Source organism: Phasianus colchicus, chromosome 1 (genome assembly GCF_987193195.1).
Source record: "Phasianus colchicus chromosome 1, bPhaCol1.hap1.1, whole genome shotgun sequence".
Classification (NCBI taxonomy): domain Eukaryota; kingdom Metazoa; phylum Chordata; class Aves; order Galliformes; family Phasianidae; genus Phasianus; species Phasianus colchicus.
Window position 1 is genome coordinate 117,065,992 of NC_143436.1, and position 23,685 is coordinate 117,089,676.

At 38.2% G+C, this 23,685-nt stretch overlaps 1 protein-coding gene across 15 annotated transcripts in view; it reads left to right on the plus strand.

The window, feature by feature from the left end:
* Positions 1-23,685, plus strand: part of DMD (dystrophin) — a 1,153,352-nt gene that overhangs the window by 1,110,766 nt on the left and 18,901 nt on the right. For 8 of the 15 annotated variants that reach the window (XM_090124095.1, XM_090124041.1, XM_031599265.2 and 5 more), the window contains 8 exons: positions 126-237; positions 5,155-5,291; positions 6,061-6,099; positions 10,481-10,546; positions 11,577-11,642; positions 14,025-14,183; positions 22,374-22,617; positions 22,972-23,095. In XM_090124095.1, the coding sequence (XP_089980221.1) occupies positions 126-237; positions 5,155-5,291; positions 6,061-6,099; positions 10,481-10,546; positions 11,577-11,642; positions 14,025-14,183; positions 22,374-22,617; positions 22,972-23,095 (947 nt within the window). Of the gene's footprint in view, positions 1-125; positions 238-5,154; positions 5,296-6,060; positions 6,100-10,480; positions 10,547-11,576; positions 11,643-14,024; positions 14,184-22,373; positions 22,618-22,971; positions 23,096-23,685 lie in introns of those variants that run through there. The other 7 variants (XM_031599262.2, XM_090124005.1, XM_031599268.2 and 4 more) reach the window with 4 other exon arrangements.

The window sequence follows — 23,685 nt, forward strand, 5'->3', positions numbered from 1 at the left end:
TGTCCTGTAGTGTGCACTGTGGGACATCTCAGGGAAAAGCACCTAATAACTCAGAAAGCTCCAAAGGCTGACATGAAGTATTCATGCACTGAGCACTGAAGCCGTATTTTTTCCCCCTCTTTTAGGTACAGAAGCTTAAAGCACTTTAACTACGACATCTGCCAAAGTTGCTTCTTCTCTGGCCGTGTTGCAAAAGGTCACAAAATGCACTATCCCATGGTGGAGTACTGCACACCAGTAAGTAGCTGTTTTACTGACCCTTATAGAAAGGAAAAACTTCATTTGCTGTGTTCAGGGTAATAGAGCATTTGGGTGGTGTTGTCCCCCTGTAATGAGATTGCCTTATGTAATCTGTACATTGCAACAGTTTCTAATGCTTAATAAAAAGTCCAATAGTTGGAGGTAAATTGAAGTATCATTGTTTGTACAGTGCTCCATCATAGTATATTATTGCATGCTGGTGAGCTGTCCATGTTCAGTGCCATGTATGTATCAAGAAGGCTGTGGTTTGCACAAACATATTTCTGTCTTAGTCATAATGTTTTCTCCCTATTCCTGTGAGGCTTCTTTTCCTTTCCCCAGAAAGTTCGTACTTGTTTTCTCGATGACACTACAATTGCATCTTTAAATTCTGCACTATTTAGTAGTACTTTTTTATTTTATGTTTACTGGAGAATACAACATATCAGGAAGTTCTTTCGAGTACCAAATTAGGTTTCATTTTTGAAGACTGGAAGTCCTGTTCAGTGCAGAACAGACAGAATCGCTCAGGTTGGAAAAGATCTTAAAGATCATCGAGTCCAACCACAACCTAACCATACTACCCTAACTCTAACAACCCTTCGCTACATCATGGCCCTGAGCACCACATCCAAATGGTTTTTAAACATATCCGGGGATGATGATTCAACCACCTCCTGGGGAGCCTATTCCAGTGCTTATCCACCCTTTCTGTAAAGGAGTTTTTCTGCCTTCCCTTACGCAAAAGCATCATTTTTGTATAAATGTTTCTTTCGTTCAAATGAGATGGTAAAGAAAACTCCATACTACTCTCTTAGCATGTCTCTCTGACCTCTCATGATCGTGGCAGAGGACCATAAATTAGAGGAGCTCTCAAGCTGTCTTTCACAGTACAGCATACCTGAACTGTCAGCTATTTTTGCTATTGTGTGTGGTGATCTTGAAGCATTCCACATTCTGGATTCTTTTCCTAATGTTATAGGATAGTCATTAATCTTGTACTTTTGTCAAGTGTAAATGGTGAAAATAAAGCATTAAAATTAAGTACAGGCTAGCTATGTGAACAATTTTTACATCTTAAGCCAAACAAAAAGGCTTTGCCAAAATAAAGCAAAGACTTTTAGCTTTTCTTAGAAAGTCAGGAGAGACAGAGAACAAATACTCACCTAAAATATTGTAGTAGAGCAAATACAGTGCTTTAATTTAGTTTTAATTTATGGATGTTTTACATTATCAACTTTTACCATAGCATTCAAATGGCACAATTTAATCCAAATAAAATAAACACGCTGGTGTTTTTGCGTGTTTTTGCGTGTTTTTGCTCACTTTTCATCAGCATTCACTGGCTGATGCTTTTCAACATCTTTCCCTGTGGGTTGAAATTACTGGGAGGGGTGATTTGCCTGAGCTGCTGCATAGGTCTGAGGGAAACCTTAGCAATGCTGAGACGAGTCTGAACAGACCTCTCCACAGCAGGCATTCCTGCAGCAAACTGCCCACAGCACTCCTTCCAGTTGAGCTGAGTGCATTCTTGCTGAGTCAGCTACTGGTTTGTTCTGGGGTTTGCCACTCTTACTCTTGTTAAAAAGCATTGTGGAAGATTGTGAGTAGTTCAGGGAATGTACAGAACAACATCTCGCTGCTGTTTTCTTACCTGTTCATAAGGTGTGTTTCGAGGAAGGTGTGAATAGAGAGAAATGGAGTGATGAGACGCTCCCACTGCCTGAAGCAGTTCACTGCAACACAAACAACATCCAGCAGGTTCCTCTTCTCCCTGACAGTGGGGGTTACTGACAGGCCTAAGTAGAACTTGTAACAGCATACAGATTGCTGAATCAAAATAAAGAAGCATTTAAAGAGTGTAAATTTTTTGGTGAATTCTGAACTCTGACAGCCGGTGCTAATATGCCGTGCCTGCCTGTACTAGCAGTAAGCTGAATTAGAGTAGCATTAACTGGGGCAAAAAAGTGAATGCGACATGCAGCAAGCACTGATCTTTCTTGTGCTGCAGCTATTGAAAAAGTAAACCTAAGTACTGCGTGACTGAACAAGATATCCACTGAAACTGTCATGTCTAGTATGTAATTGTTTTCAAAATGAATGAAAAGAGTTTTGTGGATGACAAAGCACTTCTTCCCCTTCCTCGAGACAGATCTCTCACCTTAGATTGCACTTTGGCAGAGAACTTCCAGGAAATTTTACAGCCCTTAGTTCTCCTGGAGGGGAATTTGAGAACTCATATAGAATGTCTAGCTTCTTCCTTACTGCAAAAGGTTGAGGCAGATTGAGGCCATGGCAGTTCCTTAGTTTTCTTTTAGACAGAAAAACTGCAACAGTTGGTCCTGCAAGCAACACAGCTGGATGTCTTGTTCAAAGAGAGATGACTGTTAAAAAGATTTCAGATAAATAATGAGTAGAAGCACTCTTCTAGACTGAGATTTAAATATAGGGTCATATTTCTATTTGGGTTTAACACCAGCACACACAAAAAATTACCTTGATAGAATTAAGCATATCAAACTGAGATAATTTTCTACAGCTAGTGTTTAAAATTGGGGCTGAGATCTGGAGCGAGGGGTCGGGAAGACACTTTATTAAACCAAACTGCAAAAAGTCAGATGGTTGTAAGTTCTGCTTATGTCAAAAAATAGTTTTTGTTTTGGAATAATTTTGCAACATGCTAGACCCAGCTGCCCATATACCGCTTTGATTTAAGAGAAATAGGGCACTAAAAGTAAGGGACAGAAAATTCCACCGTTTCTTCCTTGTAAACTCATTCTGCTGTGAATTTGGTTTTGCATTCTGAAAATTGTGTGGCACAAAACTTCTATGGAATAAATCAAGAAGTCTGGATTAAAATAGTCTATCGGCTTGTTCATGTGGTAATTATATATTTTTTTTTGCCATTCCTATGCTCCTTGAACATTTTTGACATTGAAACAGGATCATAGGAGAGATGCCTTGTGTTTCAGGTTGTCACTGAAAGACGTACTGTCTTCTTGGGATGCTTGTGATACCAGCTTTCAGACTAGATCAGAATGTTTCCATGCAAGCACACCATTTTGCTGTTTGGCTGTCATGTGGAGAGTTCAGGAGAGATAACATGTCTCAGGAAGGTTGAAGCAAAGAATGTTTTATTACTCATTGTGCCTAAAAACACAATCAAAGTACAGTCGAACGTAGTTGAAAGTATACGCATAGAAAATACACACTAAAAATAGGCAAAGCAGGAATAAATGTTTATAAATGACACAAATCAGTGAAAATTAACAGAAAGTTGTGCTTAGTTTGTTTGTACCGAGACTAGATATCCAAAAAACTCCCAGCTGAATTGCTCTAACTAGTCTCTTGATGCTTACCTCGTTGAGGATTCTCACTGTAGGGTTACAACTTGTGTTCAGGAGAGGGAATTCCCTCCTACTGCAGGCCACATCAATAAATGCCCTTTCCAGAGTCCTCTGGCTGGTCCAGATGTACTTAATCTCTCCCTTTCTTTAATTAAAGTTTATTGAAGTATTGCTAAGTGTTATCATAGTTTCTTGGAAATACAAATGCTGCTGTACTGGCTTGTCAGTTCTGATGTATTATTTCTGTGCCAGTCATTGATCACACTGAATTTTCATACAAGATTGTTTGGAAAGAGAGTCAAATTCTTTCCTGCTTTACATGAAGCTTGTAGGTATCTTCAGTATGGGATGAATGTTTGTCATTTCTGCTAACACATCTCAGTCTTTCTGCAAATTATTTTTTAGAGCATGCTTAATTTTTCTACCTGAGCAATCATTAAAAATACATACAGCTGTGTATCAGTAGCTTCACAAAAGGGGGCTTGACTGATGGATCCCAGCACCTCCTTCCTTTCTGAAATAGAAGGCATAGAACTCATTAAAAAATGTCAGAAAGATTAACTTTCTCTCATTTCTTTCCTTCAAATTAGATACACTGGAGAAGTGATACCGTTATGTGGGTCAGCATGAACTTAATTTGCTGTAGAAAAGCAGTATTTCAGGGTCAAGCTTCTCTGTGAGGTATAAAGATGGAGTGCAGCCTGACTAATGTAACTGAAGTCTTCCATTAAAATTCTTCAGAAAATTGTCTGACTCTTAATCAGGCTTGCAAGAAGTGTTACATCTTCACAGCAGACATGCTTTGAACTCTTTCTGACTCATTCTGGTCTTCAGGAAACTAATTGCACTTTGTGCTCCTCTGTTGGTGTCTGTAGGAGAAAAGAGGTTGAGTGCAGGTAATGGAGGAGAAAACTTTCTGTAAATTATACTCTCCTCAGGTTATCGATCTTAAATGCCTCTTAGCTTAAGATTTAACAGATGCAAGAAGAAGTAACTGATGTAAGAATTTTCAGCAGCTCTCACCTGCTTCTTGTTTTGCCTTGATCAAAATATTAATGGCAGAAAAGACTGAGGAGGAAAACTGCAAAGAAAAGGTGCCAGGAGTATTGCCCTGGCTTTCATGGGCTGACAGATCCAGGAGATGGAAGCAATGAGCATATGGGAAGAGTCAGGATTCAGCCAGTCAGACAGGTGGCAGCTCCACGTGCCCTCTGTTACACCCATTTCAGTGCTGCATTGCACAAGAAATAGGTGGAGAGTTCCAGGCCACACGAGGAAATGACTAATTCTCATTTAATTATTTTTTATCCTCTTCAGATGAAGCAGAGGCATGAGTCTGTTATGGGTTATGGAGCTTCCCCTTTCCTTCTTCCTCCCCTCTAGCTGTGCTGTTTTGTAGTACATTTTGATGTGATTGATAAATACTATGTGTGATTCTGGAGGCCAAATCATTGGCAACCCTGCTTGGTGTGGCCACAGCTCCTTCGTATGGCCCAGCAAAGAAAGGGGCAACTAAAAGTAATAACCTGTCATGAAAGATGATTTCATTGTGATTTGTGGCTTTCAGACAACTTCTGGAGAAGATGTCCGTGACTTTGCCAAGGTACTAAAAAACAAATTTCGAACAAAAAGATATTTTGCAAAGCACCCACGAATGGGCTACCTGCCTGTGCAAACTGTCTTGGAGGGAGACAACATGGAAACGTGAGTAGCTATAAAGTTTCTAAGTAGCAGTGTATTTGGTATGCTCTATGAGCTTCCCAGCTGGTGCCAACTCCCTTCACTTCCTACATGCACAAAGCCTCATTCTTTCTTTCATTTTTTGTTAACCACGGCTGGCAGGAAAACACAAGCTGGAGTTCCAATTGCCGTTCCTATTATATGTTTACATACCTGTCCTTACAGGAACTTCCACGTCAGTCAGTAAAAAAAAAAAAGTGCTGTCTGACAGCCTTCTAAACGTTTAGTTTTTATATGGCACTTTGGAAACTAATGATCTCTTCATTAAATTTTTATTTCCTTCCGAACAGGTATTTTTCAGTATTATTTTTGTTTAGTTTGCTACGTTTGCAAGCTTTTCAACTGGTTTCTTCTTTTCTCACCCCATAAATTTAGTCTTATTAAATGACTTTGAAATCAGTTTTGGGGGAAAAAAAAGCAATAATACACATGGCAAAACTGATGAGTAACCCATTCCCCTTGTTTTTTTTGTTTGTTTTTTCGTTTTGGTTTGGGTTTTTTTGTAAGTTTAATGGCAATTGCACACAGCTTGTCCTCGCTCTCTTTCTCTTTTTTAATTTTAGATATTTTGTTTCTCTTTTTGGTTCTTTGCTCTCCATGGTCATTCACGTTGGTCTATTGGATTTCTGTTTTTTAGTTGTTGTGATTTTTTTTTTTTTTAATCTTTCTGTAATTATTTTGCTGCTGAGTTTCTTCTGCCTCTCTCTTCACCTCCTCATTTTTTGTCTTGCAGTCCTGTTACTCTGATCAACTTCTGGCCAGTAGATTCTGCGTGAGTACTTTTGCTGAAGTGTGCTGCTGCTGCTACTGCTGCTGCGTTCCCTCACTTTTTTGTTTATTTCTTTGTTTAGTTTTGCATAAGTTCATTTCCTTCTTTCTTTATGATAATTTTCTTTGGTACACTTTCTAAAAGAATGTTTTGATCCCAGATGAGGAGAATGGGATAAATCCAGGAACTTCCAGCAATCATGAAATGTGTTCTGTATACTCTTCCTGGAGTATGTATTTTCATGGAATTAACAGGGATTTTGGTAGAGTCTTACTAATGCTTATGAGAGTTTGTCATTTAAAAGGCTGTGTTTCTGAATGTGTCAATCCCTCTACGTGTATGCAAAATGCTTTTTGAAAGATATGAATTGAATGGATTTAATTCAATTTCAGGAATGATACTGTTTTGTAGATAAAGCTATAATCTGATTTTATGCACAACCATGCACACCTGCATACTCACGTGCCCAAATTAATCCAAAACTCACTGGACGTTTTACTACAGCTTTTTTACATGCGGTTTGTGAAGGCAGGTTGAAATGTTTACTGTATATTTTTTCAGAAATTAAAAAAAGCAGGGTTTTTCAGATGTGGACTGGATTTTTGTTCTTGCATCATTCTTGCAACGCATCATCTTGCTGTTGTAGTAACACCCTTCTCGTAAACTAAAGATATATCTTTACCGTTGGGGCATTTGCTGCTACTAGTGTTACATGGATGATTTCAGAACAATGTTAAATAAGGTTTATTTTTAATTTACATATCGATAATGAGACTAATAAATAGAATTTTATATATTTCCATATGGTGAAATGTATATGGCTTGCACCTTCTTGAATTTTTGGTAGAATAAACAAGAGTGAAATGAATACATTGGAATATTGATGTATAGTTTTCATTTGGAGCACAGACCATTGGGAAGTCGAGTGCAGTGCTCATCCTCTAGGAATTTTATTTTGTGTAAGCAAGAAATGTATATTTCTGCAAACCACATATGGTTAAGGATCCACCCACAAAACTGCCAGAGGGCTGAATCCAGATTGAAATAGAGTGGCTTTGAACTTTAAGGGTACATTTGCATTTATATATGCATATGGGGTGATTGCAGCATATTGTATATAAAACTCTGTCTGTATGTTCCTTACCCTTTAGAACAATTGAAAAGTTAAAAATAACCATTTAAAGAATGCTTGGATAATACGGAATGCCATTGCTGTGTCTGACATAACATGAAGTTAAGCTGCCGTAACGTGCTTATTTGTAAGGCACACTGCCACTAGTTCACTTACAGTAATAACTTCACGTATGCCTACGCTGATAACATCACGCCTAAGATTTAGTGTTGAATACTACAGGGAGCTTACTGTGCATGTAATATTTAAGAAAGCCTGGGAAATACATACAGACATGATTTGGATGGAGAGAGATCTAGCACCTTTTATCAGATCAACTCAGATGTCTTCCTGAAAACAGTCCTTTCTTCTGGTCTGACAAGAAATCAGGAAATTAAAAAAAAAAAAAGAAAAAGTATTGGCTGGAAAGAGTTGCTGTTTGTTCTGCTAGCTTTCATTCTTTCGTTAGTGCTAGACCACCAGGGTCACAGCATAAGTTACTGAACTAGCCAGCTTTAAAGCTATTTTTTCAGTTACAGGGCTCATTGCAGCTTTGGCAGGCAGACATCTTACTCTGGTTTTCATTGCCTTTTTTTGGCATTCTCATACCGGTTTTTTGGTTGTCTTCGGAGTGCTACAGAAGAGCATAACTTGACCAAATTCAAAAGCGCTACAGCTATTCTGGCATCAACATATGTTGTGATATCTGAATTTGTTTATAAGCATGTACATACATATGTGTATGTGTTGATACAAGTAAGTGATTTAGGTCACTTATTATCCCATATGTATTCTGCTTGCCCGGCATTAAAGGGGCAACTTACAGCTTTTTATGAGAATTTATGTCTTTTTGGATTGTGGACTGTTAGTGGCACAAAAACAATTTACTTGATTCTGCAGTTTCAAGAGCCATTAACTGCGGTGCTGGATAGCACAAAAAATGCCCTCCTCCTCTCGGCCAGATTTCCACAAGTGCAGGGAATTGCAGGACGAGGTGTTTACCACTCGATTACCACTTGACGTGAATGGAATTCCTCAGTCTATTGCTGCAGACACCAGCTTGAGAAATACAGCTGTGGAGCCCTTGTAAAAGGAATGACTATCTTGGTTAAATATTGGCTGTGTTTCTCGACCTTCTCACTGAATGTTCAGACTGATTACATGAGCTGATTACACGTGCTCAGAAGGTAAGGCCAATGAGCGCTTGCACAGATGGTCATCTAAAAGTGTGTCTGCAGCAGCCTGCAGTGCAGCATAGCTATCAGCTATTCCCAGGCCGGCTCAGGTACTGGCAACAGTGTACCTCTGAGCTGCTAAATTTAACATGAAAACTGCAGTGCTTCCCAGCAGGTTTGCTTTAATAAGCAAACTTTTTATAATCTGAGTGGGGTAGATCTCCACTGCAGTGCGTTCTGAAGCAGAGGCAAACTTGGAAATGTAGACTTATCCCACGCCTTCAGAGTTGGCGGAGAGGCATAGGAGACTCCAACACGTTACACTGGGATGTCTTTAAGAAAAATGCATATTGCACACTTAGTTCACTTCTGAATGGAAGCCTGAATGTTTTGAAGCAGCAAGTATGCAGTTAAGCAGTCAAGCAAAGCTTTTACCTTGTACTACTGCCAAAAGATAGACACATCACTTCTGTTCCTCCAGTGCCCAGTTGGTCCCAGCCGAGTGCTGCTATCTCCCTTGTACTGGTACAAATGTGTGGAGTCATGGAGTAAAAGGGACCAGAGAATGATCCAGTTCAAAACTGAAGCTCCTTCTGATACAAGTTTCCTAATCCACGAGCAGTACTAGCAGCAGCATTTGTGCATGCATTGAAAACAAGACCTTTTCTTTCATTGTTAGTGCTAGCTTAGGTCAGCTGGACATGTACTGCTTGTCAAACAAAAAATGAAGATTGCATCAGTTTATCAGAAAACAGTTATTATTTTGCTTGGTAATCCACATGTTCTCGAGAATACTATGCAAAGTTGCAGGCAAGTCGTTGTCCATCTGCACAAGTCTCTGCTGAACCAAGAAATGCTGAACTGAGTATTTATCCACGGGCTTTCTCTGGTGTTATTTGAATATGTAGTGGGAAAAATTACACTTGGAGGCCAAAGCTCATTTCAGATAAAAAGAGATTCACAATACTTGGCCCGTAATGTCTTAAAGAGAAAAGCCTTGCCTTTCTTCGAGTCATTGGCTGTTTTGTATGGTGCATATCATTCTATGAATTCTGAAAAATCCTAATATTTCTAAAGCCTTTTGCAGACTATTTATGAAATGGAGAATGACCACTGAAGTATAATGATCTCTTAGCAGTTTTACTGTAGGATGATCAAGCTCCTAGCACAGAAACATTAAGCACCATGAGGTTATTAGTTCTGGTTTATAACCAGTAAATACAAAACAGATTTTGTCTGCACTTGAGATGCAGTGTACTGCCAGTTGGGCAGAACCAGCCCAACCCACAGTGTCCAACAACTTAACATGAAGGGAAGACACTTCATTGATCAGGAGTCCTAAAAGGAGTTGTGAGAGATGGAAATTCAGTTTCAGCTAAAATAAAGGATTACTGTGATATCTGGAAAGCTGCATCATGTTTTGTTGTCCGGGTACCTCCTGCTACATGCAGATAGGCAAAATCCTACAAGGCAGTCAGAGTTCTTCCTGCAAGCACATCTGTTTCTGAAGTGCTGAGGTGACATTGTCCTGACCAAGATGTTCTCCAGGATCAAGACTGTATGAAACTCATCACTTTCAAGCAGTCTGTCATTAAATTCTTGTTTCAGCCATTTAATGTTTCTGGCTGCTGATGGAGTAGCTCTTGCAGGCTTTTCTAGGTGGAACGTGCCTCCTCTGGGTTAGAGACATGCCATGGGCAGTGGGGATGCAGAGGAAGGGCTCCCAGCGACAGCTGACAGCATTGCCTTCAGAGCAGGCCAGGCACAATTTCAGATGGAGGAGGCAGGTGTGAGGGGAAAATGGGAGCAAGGGCTCATCTACACATCCTCTGGAAAATGATTTTTTGGGGGTTTGTGTTGAGGAGGAGTCTGCAACAGATGGATTGCCAAATGGTTGAAGTGCTGTGTGTGGTACCACAAACCACTGCGTGCCTGCTTGAGGAGGTGCCCGCCGTGCGTGGTCACAGTTACAACATGCTGTTTGTCAAACGCAGTGTAAGCGTGAGGCATAGAGATGTGAGGGCATAGACGTAGCTAAGTGTCTTTTTACTTTTAAGGGGGTATTGTTTGTGATTAATCAGTGTTTTCTGCCTTATAGGCCTGCCTCGTCCCCTCAGCTTTCACACGATGATACTCATTCACGCATTGAACATTATGCTAGCAGGTATGAGACCAGCTGGACGTTAGGCAGATCTTTCTCTAAACAATCATTTAAAAAATTCCAAAGGCTGCGTGCTGCCTGATTGGGTCTTACAGAAATGTAGAGTCTGGGGATTTCTTCTCCAGGCTCTGGGATGCAGGGTATAACTCATTTTTGCTACTAACCAGCCTCCCACTAACTTGCATGCCAGCGTGTGTGTGTGCTTAGAAATGGCCGACATAGGTTTCCTGGGGGGGTCTTTGTTAAGCTGTGCATTCAGTTTGCACAGGGTTTAATTACTCTGGTGTAATCATACAATTCAGAAGAGCAGAAGTATCCAGACTTTACAACAATCTCAACTGCCATTTTAATGTTAAGTAATTCACCACATGGATTACCACAAACAGGATCTTTCCTTGGTTTGGAGGATAAAAATCATTGGTATATTACTGCTTCAGTTCTCTTCTCCACTTCCATACAGCTTTAAAGAACGACAGATTGGGTTAATTGCACAGATGATAGGAAAAATAACATGCTTCTCCACTGAGGAAGCAAATTTGCAAGGTTTGAGATAACGAATGCTATTGCAACCTCCTCATTCTGTCCCCCAAAATCATTCGATAATATGATAATATTTAGGATATGTTTAGGAGGGACTAGCTGTTGAAAGCCAATGAGAAATGACTAATCATTTCAGTTCTGCTGATGGCATTGCCAGGTACGAAACAATCTGTGTAGTCCCCTGGCACTTTAAGGCCTTTCTGTTCCTGTGGAATTAATTAGTTATGAGTTGAATAAAATCTCAGATATAAAGAGTTGAAAATTCGAAGAGATGAAAAGTGAATCTAGCCAGGTCATTGTAATGAAAAAGCAATTATTCATGTTAGCTAATTGCAGAACTTTTTGATAATCAACAGAGTATAAATTCCTCTGGGTTTAAAATTCTATTAGTCATCAAAAACATCACACTCTTTAACTCTTTCAGGAATGTTAAAGCAAACAAGGTTTATGGGAAATATAATTTATTTTAATGAGTCTGTTTGTTTTTCCACAGGCTAGCAGAAATGGAGAACACCAATGGTTCTTACCTAAATGACAGTATTTCACCTAATGAGAGCATGTAAGTAGGTCATTTTAGTATTTTTGACATGAATTTTCTTGTGAAGGTTAATAACTTGTAATGAAATTCTGTAGTACTCTGCACCACACCAGTTCCATTTCATGATGAACTCTTGTTCTTTCAGTTTGTATAGTGGTGTCTGGTTTATGGCTTTAATACTGAATTTATGCAACAGATGATTAATGCTTTCAAAATAAAATAACTGATTTTCTCAAAAAAATATTCAGTAAATACTTCCCAAGTTACTTGGAAAAAAATGTACATCATCTAATGTGTTCTAAGGAAAAAGATAAAAAGTTATCCCTTTTATCTGAACTGCAATTCATCGTGTTAAATTACTGTAAGGGCAGAATGTAAATCAAAAGTCTGTTGGGGCTGTGCAGAAAAATTTGACCTAAATAGTAGAAATATATTACAGGTATAAGCCATGAGGGAAGCATCCTCACCGTAATATATTAGAAGTAGTAATCTTTAAGTTAGACACATCATTAACAAGCACTGGTTTTACTAATTTAAATGTTTCTGTGTTTTGAAATGCTTTCTCTTTTGACTTGGTAGGATTGCTGCCAACTAACTTAGAAAGGAAATTGTTCATACAACCAAATACGTTGTTTGTACATTGGTTTTACATTGTTGGTTCCCAGAGCAGAAAGTTAAACTGACACGTGAAAGCTAACACATACACGATGTCAAGGTAGTTTCAGTTGGTTAACGAGAACTTTGTTTCCCAAAATGAATGTCACTTTTGAATTGTTGTCATTGTATTATTACATTTTTTCCTGTTGTTCTCATTAAAATATTTTGGTGCCCGTAGTCAGAAAATCATACATAAGCTGTATTGTTTTTATTACAGCTTTGTCTCACTGATCAGTTCATTCTTTAGCTAATTAAAAGCTATATTAATGTGATTAAGTTAATAACATAACCACTGATTATCCATTGCTTAGTTTGTACTGTAAAAGTTAGAATAAATATTCTGTGTTTTAGAAGAAATAAGAGCCAGATTTAAATTGTGGTAAAATTAAAGCTTACCATAAATTCACAAGTGTAGCTGAGTTTTGTTTGATGCCATGTAGATGTTATTTGCTGATGTTCTCATGGTGTTTGGCTTAAAATTACAGTTAGAACACCATAAATATGGAGATGTTGTTGAGAGAGAATAAAGAGAAAATGCCTGTATATACAGGTACAAAATATTTCAGCGTGTGTGCTCATCATAGTTATATGTATAAACATTAAAGATCACACAGGACAGTGTCTTGGGAAATGGCATTAGGCTGCAATATTTTTCACTGTTATTTTGCTTAAGCTGCTTACAAATTCAGAAATAGGCAAGCCTTTAAAATTTTGTTTAAAAAGAAGAAATTATGCCTGTGAAAAATTTAATATTCCTTGTTTATGAACTAATAGTAATGTTCTCTGCATTGCTTTAACACTCCTGCAGTCTATAAAATGGCATCATTAACATTTTCAGTAATATAATGCAACAAGAAATATTCTGAATTTTGAGCAATAACAGCTATTCCAAATGTCAGTTAAATTCTAAATTACAAAGGTAACAAGAAAAAAATAAAGCTAGACTGAAATATTTTGTTGTAAGTATTACCATAAAAGCAAGATTCACAATTGCTTTGTAGCTTTTTTCTGTGATTGGCTGGAGGTGTTGCTACCTTTCATGGCTTCTTACAGCTACTGCTGGTGTTAGCTGCATAGCTTAGGGCCTGAATGCCATTCCTTAGAGCCTAAACAATTCATCCATTTAATTTTCTGAGATAGTTAAGGCCTTTAGAACTCAGTTTGCTTTTTTCTCCCAGAGACTCTCTGTTTCAATTGCCTGATAGTTTCAGGGGCAATAAAATAAAGCAGTTGTTCACTTATATTAAATAGAATATATTTATATTCTGAAAGTGTATATTACTTGTAATTCCAAAAGAAAAAAAAAGCAACTCCTCCCTGAGAAACGGCATAATTTTGTTTTATTAAGTCAATATTTCTTTTATTTCACTCCATTTACAAGTTTATGGGGTAAAATAGGTAAGTATTTGGATGCCTTTATTAAATGAGTTCGTATAAAAATAGATGCCTCTCCTTTTCTTGAATAACCTTTGTGGAACATAGATCAGGCAGGATAAGATTTTTTTCTCAAGCACATTTCAAATTTCACTTAGGCAAAAGAGGAAAGCTGTGATTGTCAGCCAAACGATGCTTTAAATATGTGAGAAGCAGAGGGAAAGAGAGGTCGGTTCTACAGAAGGGGAAAATTGCTGCAGACTAAGTTGAACATTTGACTGGATTTTGTTTTGAGGTATATTGCGCTGCTTTTCGTTAGTTCAGTGAATTCCTGTCTAAGAACTGCCTGGTTTATCTTCCTTTGTTTTCCAGCGATGATGAACACTTGTTAATCCAGCACTACTGCCAAAGTCTGAACCAGGAATCCCCCCTGAGCCAGCCCCGAAGCCCTGCCCAGATCTTGATTTCTCTGGAGAGCGAAGAAAGAGGTGAACTGGAGAGAATTCTTGCAGATCTGGAAGAAGAAAATCGGTGGGTTACAGTCAGCTGCAGCAGTGATCGTCTGCACACTAAAGATACAAATGGGAAGAGGGAAAGCTAATAAAATTCTTCAGTTAAAATGTCTTTTAAATTAAATTCATTCTATTAAGTCTACCTAAGCCATTCATGGCTTTCCCTCTGTAAGTGAGATGATGAGGCTGAAAAAGCATCATTATTAACTCATTCCCATGTTCAGTGCAGTGATGAGTCAGCACTCAACCTTCAAAATGTTGAGCTGCAAACAAATGTATGGGTCACTTAATGTCCTTGTGATTATGGTGTCACCTCCAACAATCTCTGCTAGCTGTGTTTCATAGCATTTCCTTCTGTTTCACTATTTCCTTTACTTCCACATTTCCATTCCATAGTAATGAGCTTCGTACCAGACTTTGCTGCTAACTGAACAATGGGTGTGCTGGTTTCTGCACTCTAGTTTGGAAAAGGCAGAGGGAGGTTCTTGGAAAGACTTGCATTTCTCAGAAAGGATATGTGAAGTTCTGAGAAGACTTCAGTTCATTTCAAATAAATAATCTGTGTAATAACTGCTATTCATCTAGATAGAATTCACCCTGCAGCATTTTTAGGGATAAAATAAGTTAAAAAGTTGCATTTACTTCAGAGAAAATGCGTGTTTTCACAGTAACTAAAATGTGGATCCATTTTTCTTTCTATTTCTTTGGTTTTATTTTTTGCCATTTCTTCAGCTTTCAGTACCAAATGTCATTTAATGCTCCTTCTAATTTGAAGTTTAATTGAAGTTGCCTTCGTTAATCAAAAAAAAAAAAAACCAACAACCCCAAATGGTTTCTTGCAGCATCACAATACTGCAATCCCGATTCTGCGGTACACCAAAGCCGTATGCCATCAGCATAAAAAACTGGTAGATCTTGACATTGATAAATCAGTAGTTGCAACCAAGAACTTCTAAAATCAGAATGTAAGATAAAAATTATTAGATCTACAGAAAGCACATTTTGTTTGCCTTCTCCTATTTTCAGCTTTTATGGTATAGTATACTGGCATTTTCATGCTCCTTTTTCTTGTTTCTGCAAGAGCTAGATACTTTTGTCTTGTTTATGTTGAGGGTGTAATGCAGTAATCATTTACCTTAGGAATGTCAAGGAAATAACTGCAAGAGTTGGCAGTGCTATAGATCTTCTCTCCATGCAGAAGTCTTCTTTTGATGCTAGTAATCAATTATAGTGCCTCCATCACCCCATCATCTCTATAGGACTGTGGCTGGGACTTGTTCACAGAGAGCATAGCCTGGACTTGCAGAACAACTTGAGTTGATTTTGGCATTTAGAAACCTGAAATAAGCTATCTGTCACCTAGAATAGGAGGAAGATGTAAATCTGCCTTGTGCTTCCTTCTGAACTTGCATCAGCTAGTCCCCTGAAGATTAAGTCTGTATTTCTGTATAATGCACTTCAGCCAGGAAAAGAGCCTCTTGTCCATAAATATCAGTTTTTACTTTCAAATAGATCTTTCTCAATAAATCTCCAGGGGCAGAAGTAATTAATATAAGTAGTAGTTTGTTTCACGCAGTTTTTTTTTCAATAAAGTTGAAATTTGCTATAGAAGTTACTTCTAATCCACCATTATTTTCTCATGCCCTTCTGTTTCCAGTAGTATTGCACCCTCTCTGAATCAAACTACAAAATCTTCAGGCCATGTCAAGCTTTAGATCAAATTGCTAAGTCTAGCTGTTTTCTGTGAGAAGTCAGTAGCAGTGAAAAGATTTGGAGAAATATTTTATCCTGCCTGAAAAAAGCTGACATGATGTCTGACAGACCACTGTCCTGGCCCCACCTCTTCTTGAAAATGCTGACTTCCCTTACTCTTTGGATAGTCCATTAATAGCTGCAGTGAAGTCAAATTCAGTTTGTCCAGATGTCATTAAAGCTGAGGACAAGGCATTGTTTGAAGCTTCTTTCCATCTGTTACTTAAGTGTTCTGCAAAGTTAATAAACAGGAGACTGAGAATAAAGAGGAACAGTCAAGAACTCAGATTTTTCGGGAGGATTTGGGAGAACGCACAGGATCCTCATAAAGGATGAGGAAAGGGTTTGGGACAGAAGACTGTAGTAAACAAAGCCCTTCTTCAACAAACAGCAGTCAGATTTTGTTGGAAGCAAGCTCCAGACTAATACATCGTACATAAAGCCCAAATGCTTTCTAATTTGGAGGCGAATCAGTATTTTAAAATAAGCCATTGTACTGCACATCTTCAGGACTTGTGTAGTTTAGAAGTATTAGGTAATTGATACAATAGAAATAATAAGATAGCTTAGTTTTCAGAGACATTGCTGTTTCAAACTGCACCAGGTAAGTAATTCGTGGAAAAAGAGCAAAAATTGGAATGCTCTTCTGTCTGTATTCGAAACACATTGCTCACTTGGAAAGCAGGATGACTCTTCAAACAGCCTAGTTTTAGATTAAAAAATGGGTATGTGAACATTAATGTTACCTTGAGTTACATAAATGAAAGTTCTAAAAAATTCCTTCGGGGAGTGTGTGCCTTAAATTTTAGTATTAACCTTGTTTAATATAACAACTACCCATGAGGATTAATACATTCGGAGATAACAGAGGAGAATTGTACTTCAAAAATACCTGTTCTGAGGTTTGCCAATCCAACAAGAGCCATAAAGTATAAGCAGGACTATAGTCTGTAGTTTGCACATTTCTGCTATTAGAGGCTTAGTTCCTAGCTGGATGCTGCCACAAGCAGGTTCTGCTTTTATGGATGATTCAGGTCTAAAAGCAACAAGGACGAAGAGGTCTGCTTCTTCAGGGCAATGTGGAAGTCTCACTGCTGCGATTTTCATTGATCATGACAAAATCATGACTTTTGTCTCTGCAGACATCTTTGCAAACTTCTATAAATAACTTGTACTTAAAATAACGAGGCAGAAGCTTAAAAGAGAAGAGGTTGTTGCTTTTTGTCCTGATAGATTGTCACACCAAGGTGACTGATTTTATGTAAGAAACTGATTCTTTCACAAAAAATAAACCATCCAGATAGGATCACTCAGGAGTCATTCATATGCTTACCTATCTTTAAAAAATGGTTTGGTCCCTTTAGATCTGTCTTTTCCAGTCTGTCTCCTATGAGTCTGTTCAAAATTTTTTGGCTCTTAGAAAGGTAGTCAACAAACTGTGATCATATTCCTTCTATCACCCAGCTTCTGGTGCATTAAAATGTGTTCTTCGTGTTACTTCTAACAATAATCCCCAGGTAAACATTGTTTATTACCATTGCATGAAGACTTGGTGAAAATGTTGCTGGAAACAGGGCTGAATGTGTTGCAGATCATGTTGTGATTTCCTAGTCCTCCATCCAGCCTTAAGGTGACTGGACTGTTTCATTTTCGTTGTGAATATCTCAGGTCTTGTCACTGGAGTGCCTTTCCTGGTTCTGAGCTAAATGTGATGCTTGTTCCTGGGAAGGTACATGGCTAGAAGGCAAGCAGTGCTACATAAACAGTCATCTTTTCATCCCTATATTGACAGAAATTTTGTTGCATACACTTCTAATAGATTTTGACAGTGAGGATTTAGCTCTCCCTGCTGTGTCTTTTATTATTCTACAGTTACAGTCAGCATATGCGTTCACTTCTCAGCAGCTATTGGGAAAGTTGCATTAAGTACCAACAAGAAGCAACACTAAGATATTCAAAACACTTCATTGTCATTCTGCTTTTTCTTCCGCTCTCCATACTTTCCTACTTTTAAAAAAGCCCTTCTCTGTTTTGCTTCTTGTTTTTATTTTTCCTCATCTTGTTTGAGCTTTTTATAAAATTCTGACTTCCATTTGGTTTTCAGTTGCAATTTCTGGTCTCCAGACATTTCCATCTTGATTTGACGAAGGCTCTTTGAAATTGAAAATTTGAAGTTTGGTTTTGGACAGTTTTAAAAGTTCTGCTGCCTATTTTGAATTCTTCTGAAATGTATTATCCAAATTATAAACTAACCTAGCTGTGATACACTTCTGAATGCTTTTATTTTATTTTGTGGTGGTTTATTTTTTTCAATTCCAAGGACCTCTTGTTAGATATTAATTATTTATCTAGTAGAATTTTGAGATCTTGGTGCTTTTGTAGTTGCAATATGACTGCTGTAAATAATTTATACCTAAAACTTGACTGTTAAATAATTTATCTTTGCTAAAATCTGAACATTTTGGAGTATAGTTTCAATTGGTGAAACTGTTTTATTTGAGCATTAGGCCTTCAGTCTTATGCTTAGTTTTACATCACACTGCATATTGTGATAAGATCTTGGTGTATCCAGTAGACATAAAGTAATCTTGCTGTTGAAGATGATATTGCTATATAAAACAAAACCACAAATACTTATAAAAATGCCCAAAAGAACATTCTGAAATTTAAGAGTGAATATATTTTCATAACAAGCAAGATGGGATTTTATGTGTCCATCTCTGGCAGTATATGACATAGATTATGTGAATGTACCATACTAGCATAATAAGGACTCCATGATTTTGCTACAAGACAATCTCAAAACTTTTTGCAAATAATTAAAATACTTCTTTTAGTGATTTAAAAGATGAACGTTTCCTAATAGGTTCATTGACTCAATCCCTCCAACACAGTTCTGTAAAAGGGAGACTTCCTTACTGTTCTCTCGTTAGTTTCCCAGCTCTTAGATGCACTCTAGCAAGAACGTCTCCAGGCTGAGCTATTTGCCTTTCCTTTGCTTTTCTGACTTGCACTGGAAGCACAATGGGCTGTGAGGCAACTGGAGAAGCAATGACATGCCAAATCTCAAAGCTGCCATTTTAAAGCAACTGTAGTGTTCCTCCAAACCTGACTGGCCTCCTTGACAAAGTTATTTCTGTATAGTTGCCAGTAGCCAGAAAGTGATGTATTTCTAAGTATGCTGTGGCTCCTTTTGATATTTATTTTGGCACTGAAAAAGTGGAACTAGATCGTTGGAATGTGAAGCATCATAAGTAAGCAGTGGCACTCTAATGAGGAATAGAGGCAGGCAGTTCATTCACCTGCTTTGTCCATTTCTTCAAACCACTAATTTTCTGTTGGCAGATGAAGAATAACCCGAATTCACAAATTTTCAATTGCTTCTGAGAGGAATACTCAGCAAATGGGGTCTACTAGGATTTCTCTCACCAGGCAATTAATCCTGCCATTGATAGATGTGATTAATAACTCATGAGCTCTTTACTACCCATTTCTTTCCAATTGCATAAATCAAGGTTACACTGCATACTTTCCCTGTTATTTTTCTTCATGAATGCTTGAAAGAGGTGCAAGCGTTGTTAATGAAATCTATTTTTTTTCTTTGTCTCTTTCTCTTACTGAAGTATAATATATTTTCCCAGTGATCAGAAGATGCATTAGCTTTGTTTGTTTGTGACATCCAGTTGTGAAAGTCATCCAGTGAGGCTGGATTTCTGAGTATTGCCAGTCATTGCTCAGTCACATTCATTTACAGAAGATCAAGTTTTCATTTCTCCTTTCTCTTTTATGCTGAAAATGTAAGACAACACCTTTCCTCAGGACACAGATGTTGTCTTCTGAGAGCTGTGGACACTTCCTTGGATGCCTGGCTTGCAGCAGCATTTCTGTTTTACCACATAGCTTAAAACTATTCCAGAGGTGGGAATAAAAACAGATTGTTCTCTCCCTAAGGAGGTTCTTGGAGCAACTTTCAAATGATTTCTTTCCTTCTGACATTGGAGCTTTTTTCCTCTATGTAAATACAATTCCCTGTATGTTAGATCTCATGCAACTGATAAATTCAGACACCTCTGTTTGGATAATGTGCAGTAGTATCCTTTACAACATTTTTTTTTTCCTGTAGCATTTCAGAAAGTTATAGACTATTCTATATCAAACGTGAAAACATTTTTATCTGAATTACTCCTTGATGTTGTTTTTCAGTCCCACAGTTACTGGAGGGACTTCTCTGTCTTGATACTTGAAGGCATAATCGTAGATTCTCTGTAGCAGTGATTATGTTTTAGGTATGACCAACTGCATTTGTTTGGTTTCCCTTAGGGTGGTAGTACATCTTTTGCTTTACGGCACTTTGAGACTTTCTAAGTCTGCTGTTTGTAGAAAATTGCTGCCTTATGCATCTGTGAAACTCCTCACAGGACATTAATAGCCACAGTCTACAGACTTTGTGAAAAACAAGCTTAATGATCAATAGTATGTAAACTTCTCTGTGCAGTAGGACTCTGCAGTACCGTTGTCTTTCTCATTCCTCTTTCTTTTATTATTTTTATTAATTATTCACCAGTTAATTCAGCTAGCAGTATCAGTAAACAGTGTCATGAAATGCAACACTCATTGCAGCCCTTCTTTCTTTCTTTTACATATTTTTGTGGACTTGGAAACTACTTAAAGAAAAAATCTTTTTTTAAAAAAAACCTGTCTCATTTGGAAGCAAATAACTAACTTTTTTAGCATCTTCATAATTTGCCATCCACAGGCTTTTCTCATTTGGCAGTTATTTAGGATTTTTTTAGGAGAACTTGTCAACCCCTTTCATGAAATCAAATTTTTATAGCTATTCACAGAATAACAAAAAATAATATAGATTATGTCTAACAGCAGCTATTGAGTTCTCTCCGTAGTCTCTTGTCCACTCTTTGTGTGGGCTTTAGAGAAGGAAAGAGATTCTGAGTTACGGGACAACCTGAAGATAGGAAGGATCAGTGGATCAATGCCTTTTCTTTCTTTTTCTTTTTTCTTTTTTTTTTTTTCTTTTTTTGGCTTCTTTTGCAGAAGAGAGGCCATGCGAGTGGGACATCCCTGAGGGATGGTGTTCTGGGGGTTGTCACTGTCCCAAGTTAGGATGCATCCACCATACATTTTCCCCAGGACAAAAGTGCAATATTTGAGGAGCAGTCAGCAGTCTGTCTTTATCCTCAGCATTGTTTCATTGTCCAACCGACGCTGCTCTGGTTCTTGTTTTGGTCACAGAAATGTACCTTCAGGAATGTTTCAGAGCTTAATAATCTCATTGGGGGGTTTCTGAAGTGCTAGTTAGACTTCAGACCGAAATGTCAGAGTGCATTGTGGTTTGCAGGCAAAACTGGAAAAAGTGTCTTATCTCACAACCTCAAGTAAGAGCAAGTTGGGAAAAAATGAAATCTGGGTCACTGCTTCTGATGAGTAAGCAGTTAGCAGCCTACCATCTACAGAGCCATTTCCCCCCTCTGGGAAGCAGTAGAGAAACATCAGAACAACAAAATCCCAGAGCACGTTATTAGGCCTCTCGTACTTTTCTACTACCAGGTACTGTTTTTCCATTGTTGGATTGTTAACCCCAATAAGGCATATATGTTGTTATAGATCATAATAATCTATGGAAAGTTTTACTGGAGTGAAACTGGAGTTTTATGCAATAGAAAAACAAGCTTAGTAGTGTCATAATGTCACCGTAGACTGCTGCACTGTAGATAGTCCAAACTAAGGTGGAAATAAAAGCTCCTTGAATTAGCGAAACACAGCGCAGTTTAATTTTAAAGTTAAACTATAAATGCAATTGCACATATAAAGGAAGGAGAATTATGTGGCCTAATTAATGAGAGCAGAGTTGCAAATGAACTCTTGAATTCTGTGGTTTGCTCTGAATTTTTTAGTGTCCTTTTTTTCTTAATTTTCTCCTCTGTGAAATGGATAGGTTGGCCAGGTGGTATAAGCTTTGATTAGTGTTTGTTAAGTGCTTTGATTGCTCTTTCAGCACTAATTACTACACTAGTGTATTTGTGCTTGGTAGTGCAGAGGCAATCCGATTTCTACTAGCAACCATAATATGTAGAAAGCTGAGGACTGAACTCAGGACATGTTGTACTGAGCAGGACTGGAGCCCAGCCAGCTTTCTGCTTTATGTGCCCTGGAAAGGAATTAATTTTGAACTCTCATGACACAGAGAGCCTTTAGGCAATACTTGTATCACAGTTCCACAGTCTATTTGCTGTGCACAAATCTACGAGGTGTAATCCTACATGGATTACAGAATCAGCAGAATCTAAGGCAGGTGCTGGAGCTGAGCCTCTGTCTCTCTGGTTGCTGCAGGTGTCACATCACAGGAGAGGAGGACCATTCTAACTGCCTGTGGCAGAGGTCAGCACGAACAATGCCATTCTGCTTGGTAAAGCTTTACTTCTCTGTCACTTTTCAACAGAAACTTGCAAGCAGAGTATGACCGTTTGAAGCAACAGCATGATCACAAAGGATTATCTCCACTGCCGTCCCCACCAGAGATGATGCCAGTTTCTCCACAAAGTCCCCGCGATGCTGAACTTATTGCAGAAGCCAAACTGCTTCGCCAGCACAAGGGCCGCCTGGAGGCCAGGATGCAGATTCTGGAGGATCACAACAAACAGCTGGAGTCGCAGCTGCACAGGCTGAGGCAGCTGCTGGAGCAGGCGAGTCCTCAGGCCTTTTCTGAGATCTCTGTGGAGTGATTTTCCAAACAGGGTGTGAGCCGTTGCCCATAATGATAGCATACCACAAAATCGTATCTATAGAGACTAGTCAGCAAAAAAAGTTAAATTGCTCAAAATAGACTTCAGGAGGCAAGAAAAAATCATGTTCCAGTGTTCCTATCTAGTCCTCTCTTTTATTCAGAATTTAAATCCATTGGTTGTGTGTATATACTTAAAAACAAGCAGAAAATTGTGTGTATTCATGGTATGAATAAAAAATACAGAGATACAAAGACTTGTGCAACTGTATCAAACTGTTAATAACAATTTCTTCTTTTTTCCCTCAATTTTCAGCCACAGGCAGATGCCAAGGTGAATGGTACAACACTGTCATCTCCTTCTACCTCTTTGCAGAGGTCAGACAGCAGTCAGCCAATGCTTCTTCGTGTAGTTGGCAGCCAGACTTCAGAAACCATGGGTAAGATAACAAAGTTCAGATTGTCATAAAAAATAGTTACAGTCCAATTTTCCAGGAAAAAAAAATCTTTAAAGGCAGAAGCTGTTTTGCTGCCTTGTTAGTTCAAGTGAAATGAAGTAGACATTTGCAATAGTCTTCAATGTCACCTGGCTCTTTACATTTTCATTGTGGCTCAGGCTTTTGAATTTGATGATGATGCACACAGTAGCGTAGATATTTTGACTTTAAATGCACAGCTCAGTCAGGGCTTGAATTCTGAAAACAAACATCACAAAGAAACTAGTTAAGTGTTTTATTCAGATTGACATTCAGCTGTTAAGCATAACACGGCTGATTGAAATGTACACAGTATTAATTAGGACAAAGAGATTAAATGTATGATTAATCATCCCCATGTTAACTGAGGTGATGGTATTTTTAATATGTCATTGCTTGAGCAGTAGGATAGAGCTGTCACTCTCCAGCAGCTTGTGTAGTGTCTCTTCTAAGTAAATGTCACATGAGATGTAGAATAAGGTTAAGTAATAAGATGCCACGAATAGAGATTGGAATTGTTATCCACTGTTCTGTAGCATTTTCCTGATTTCCTG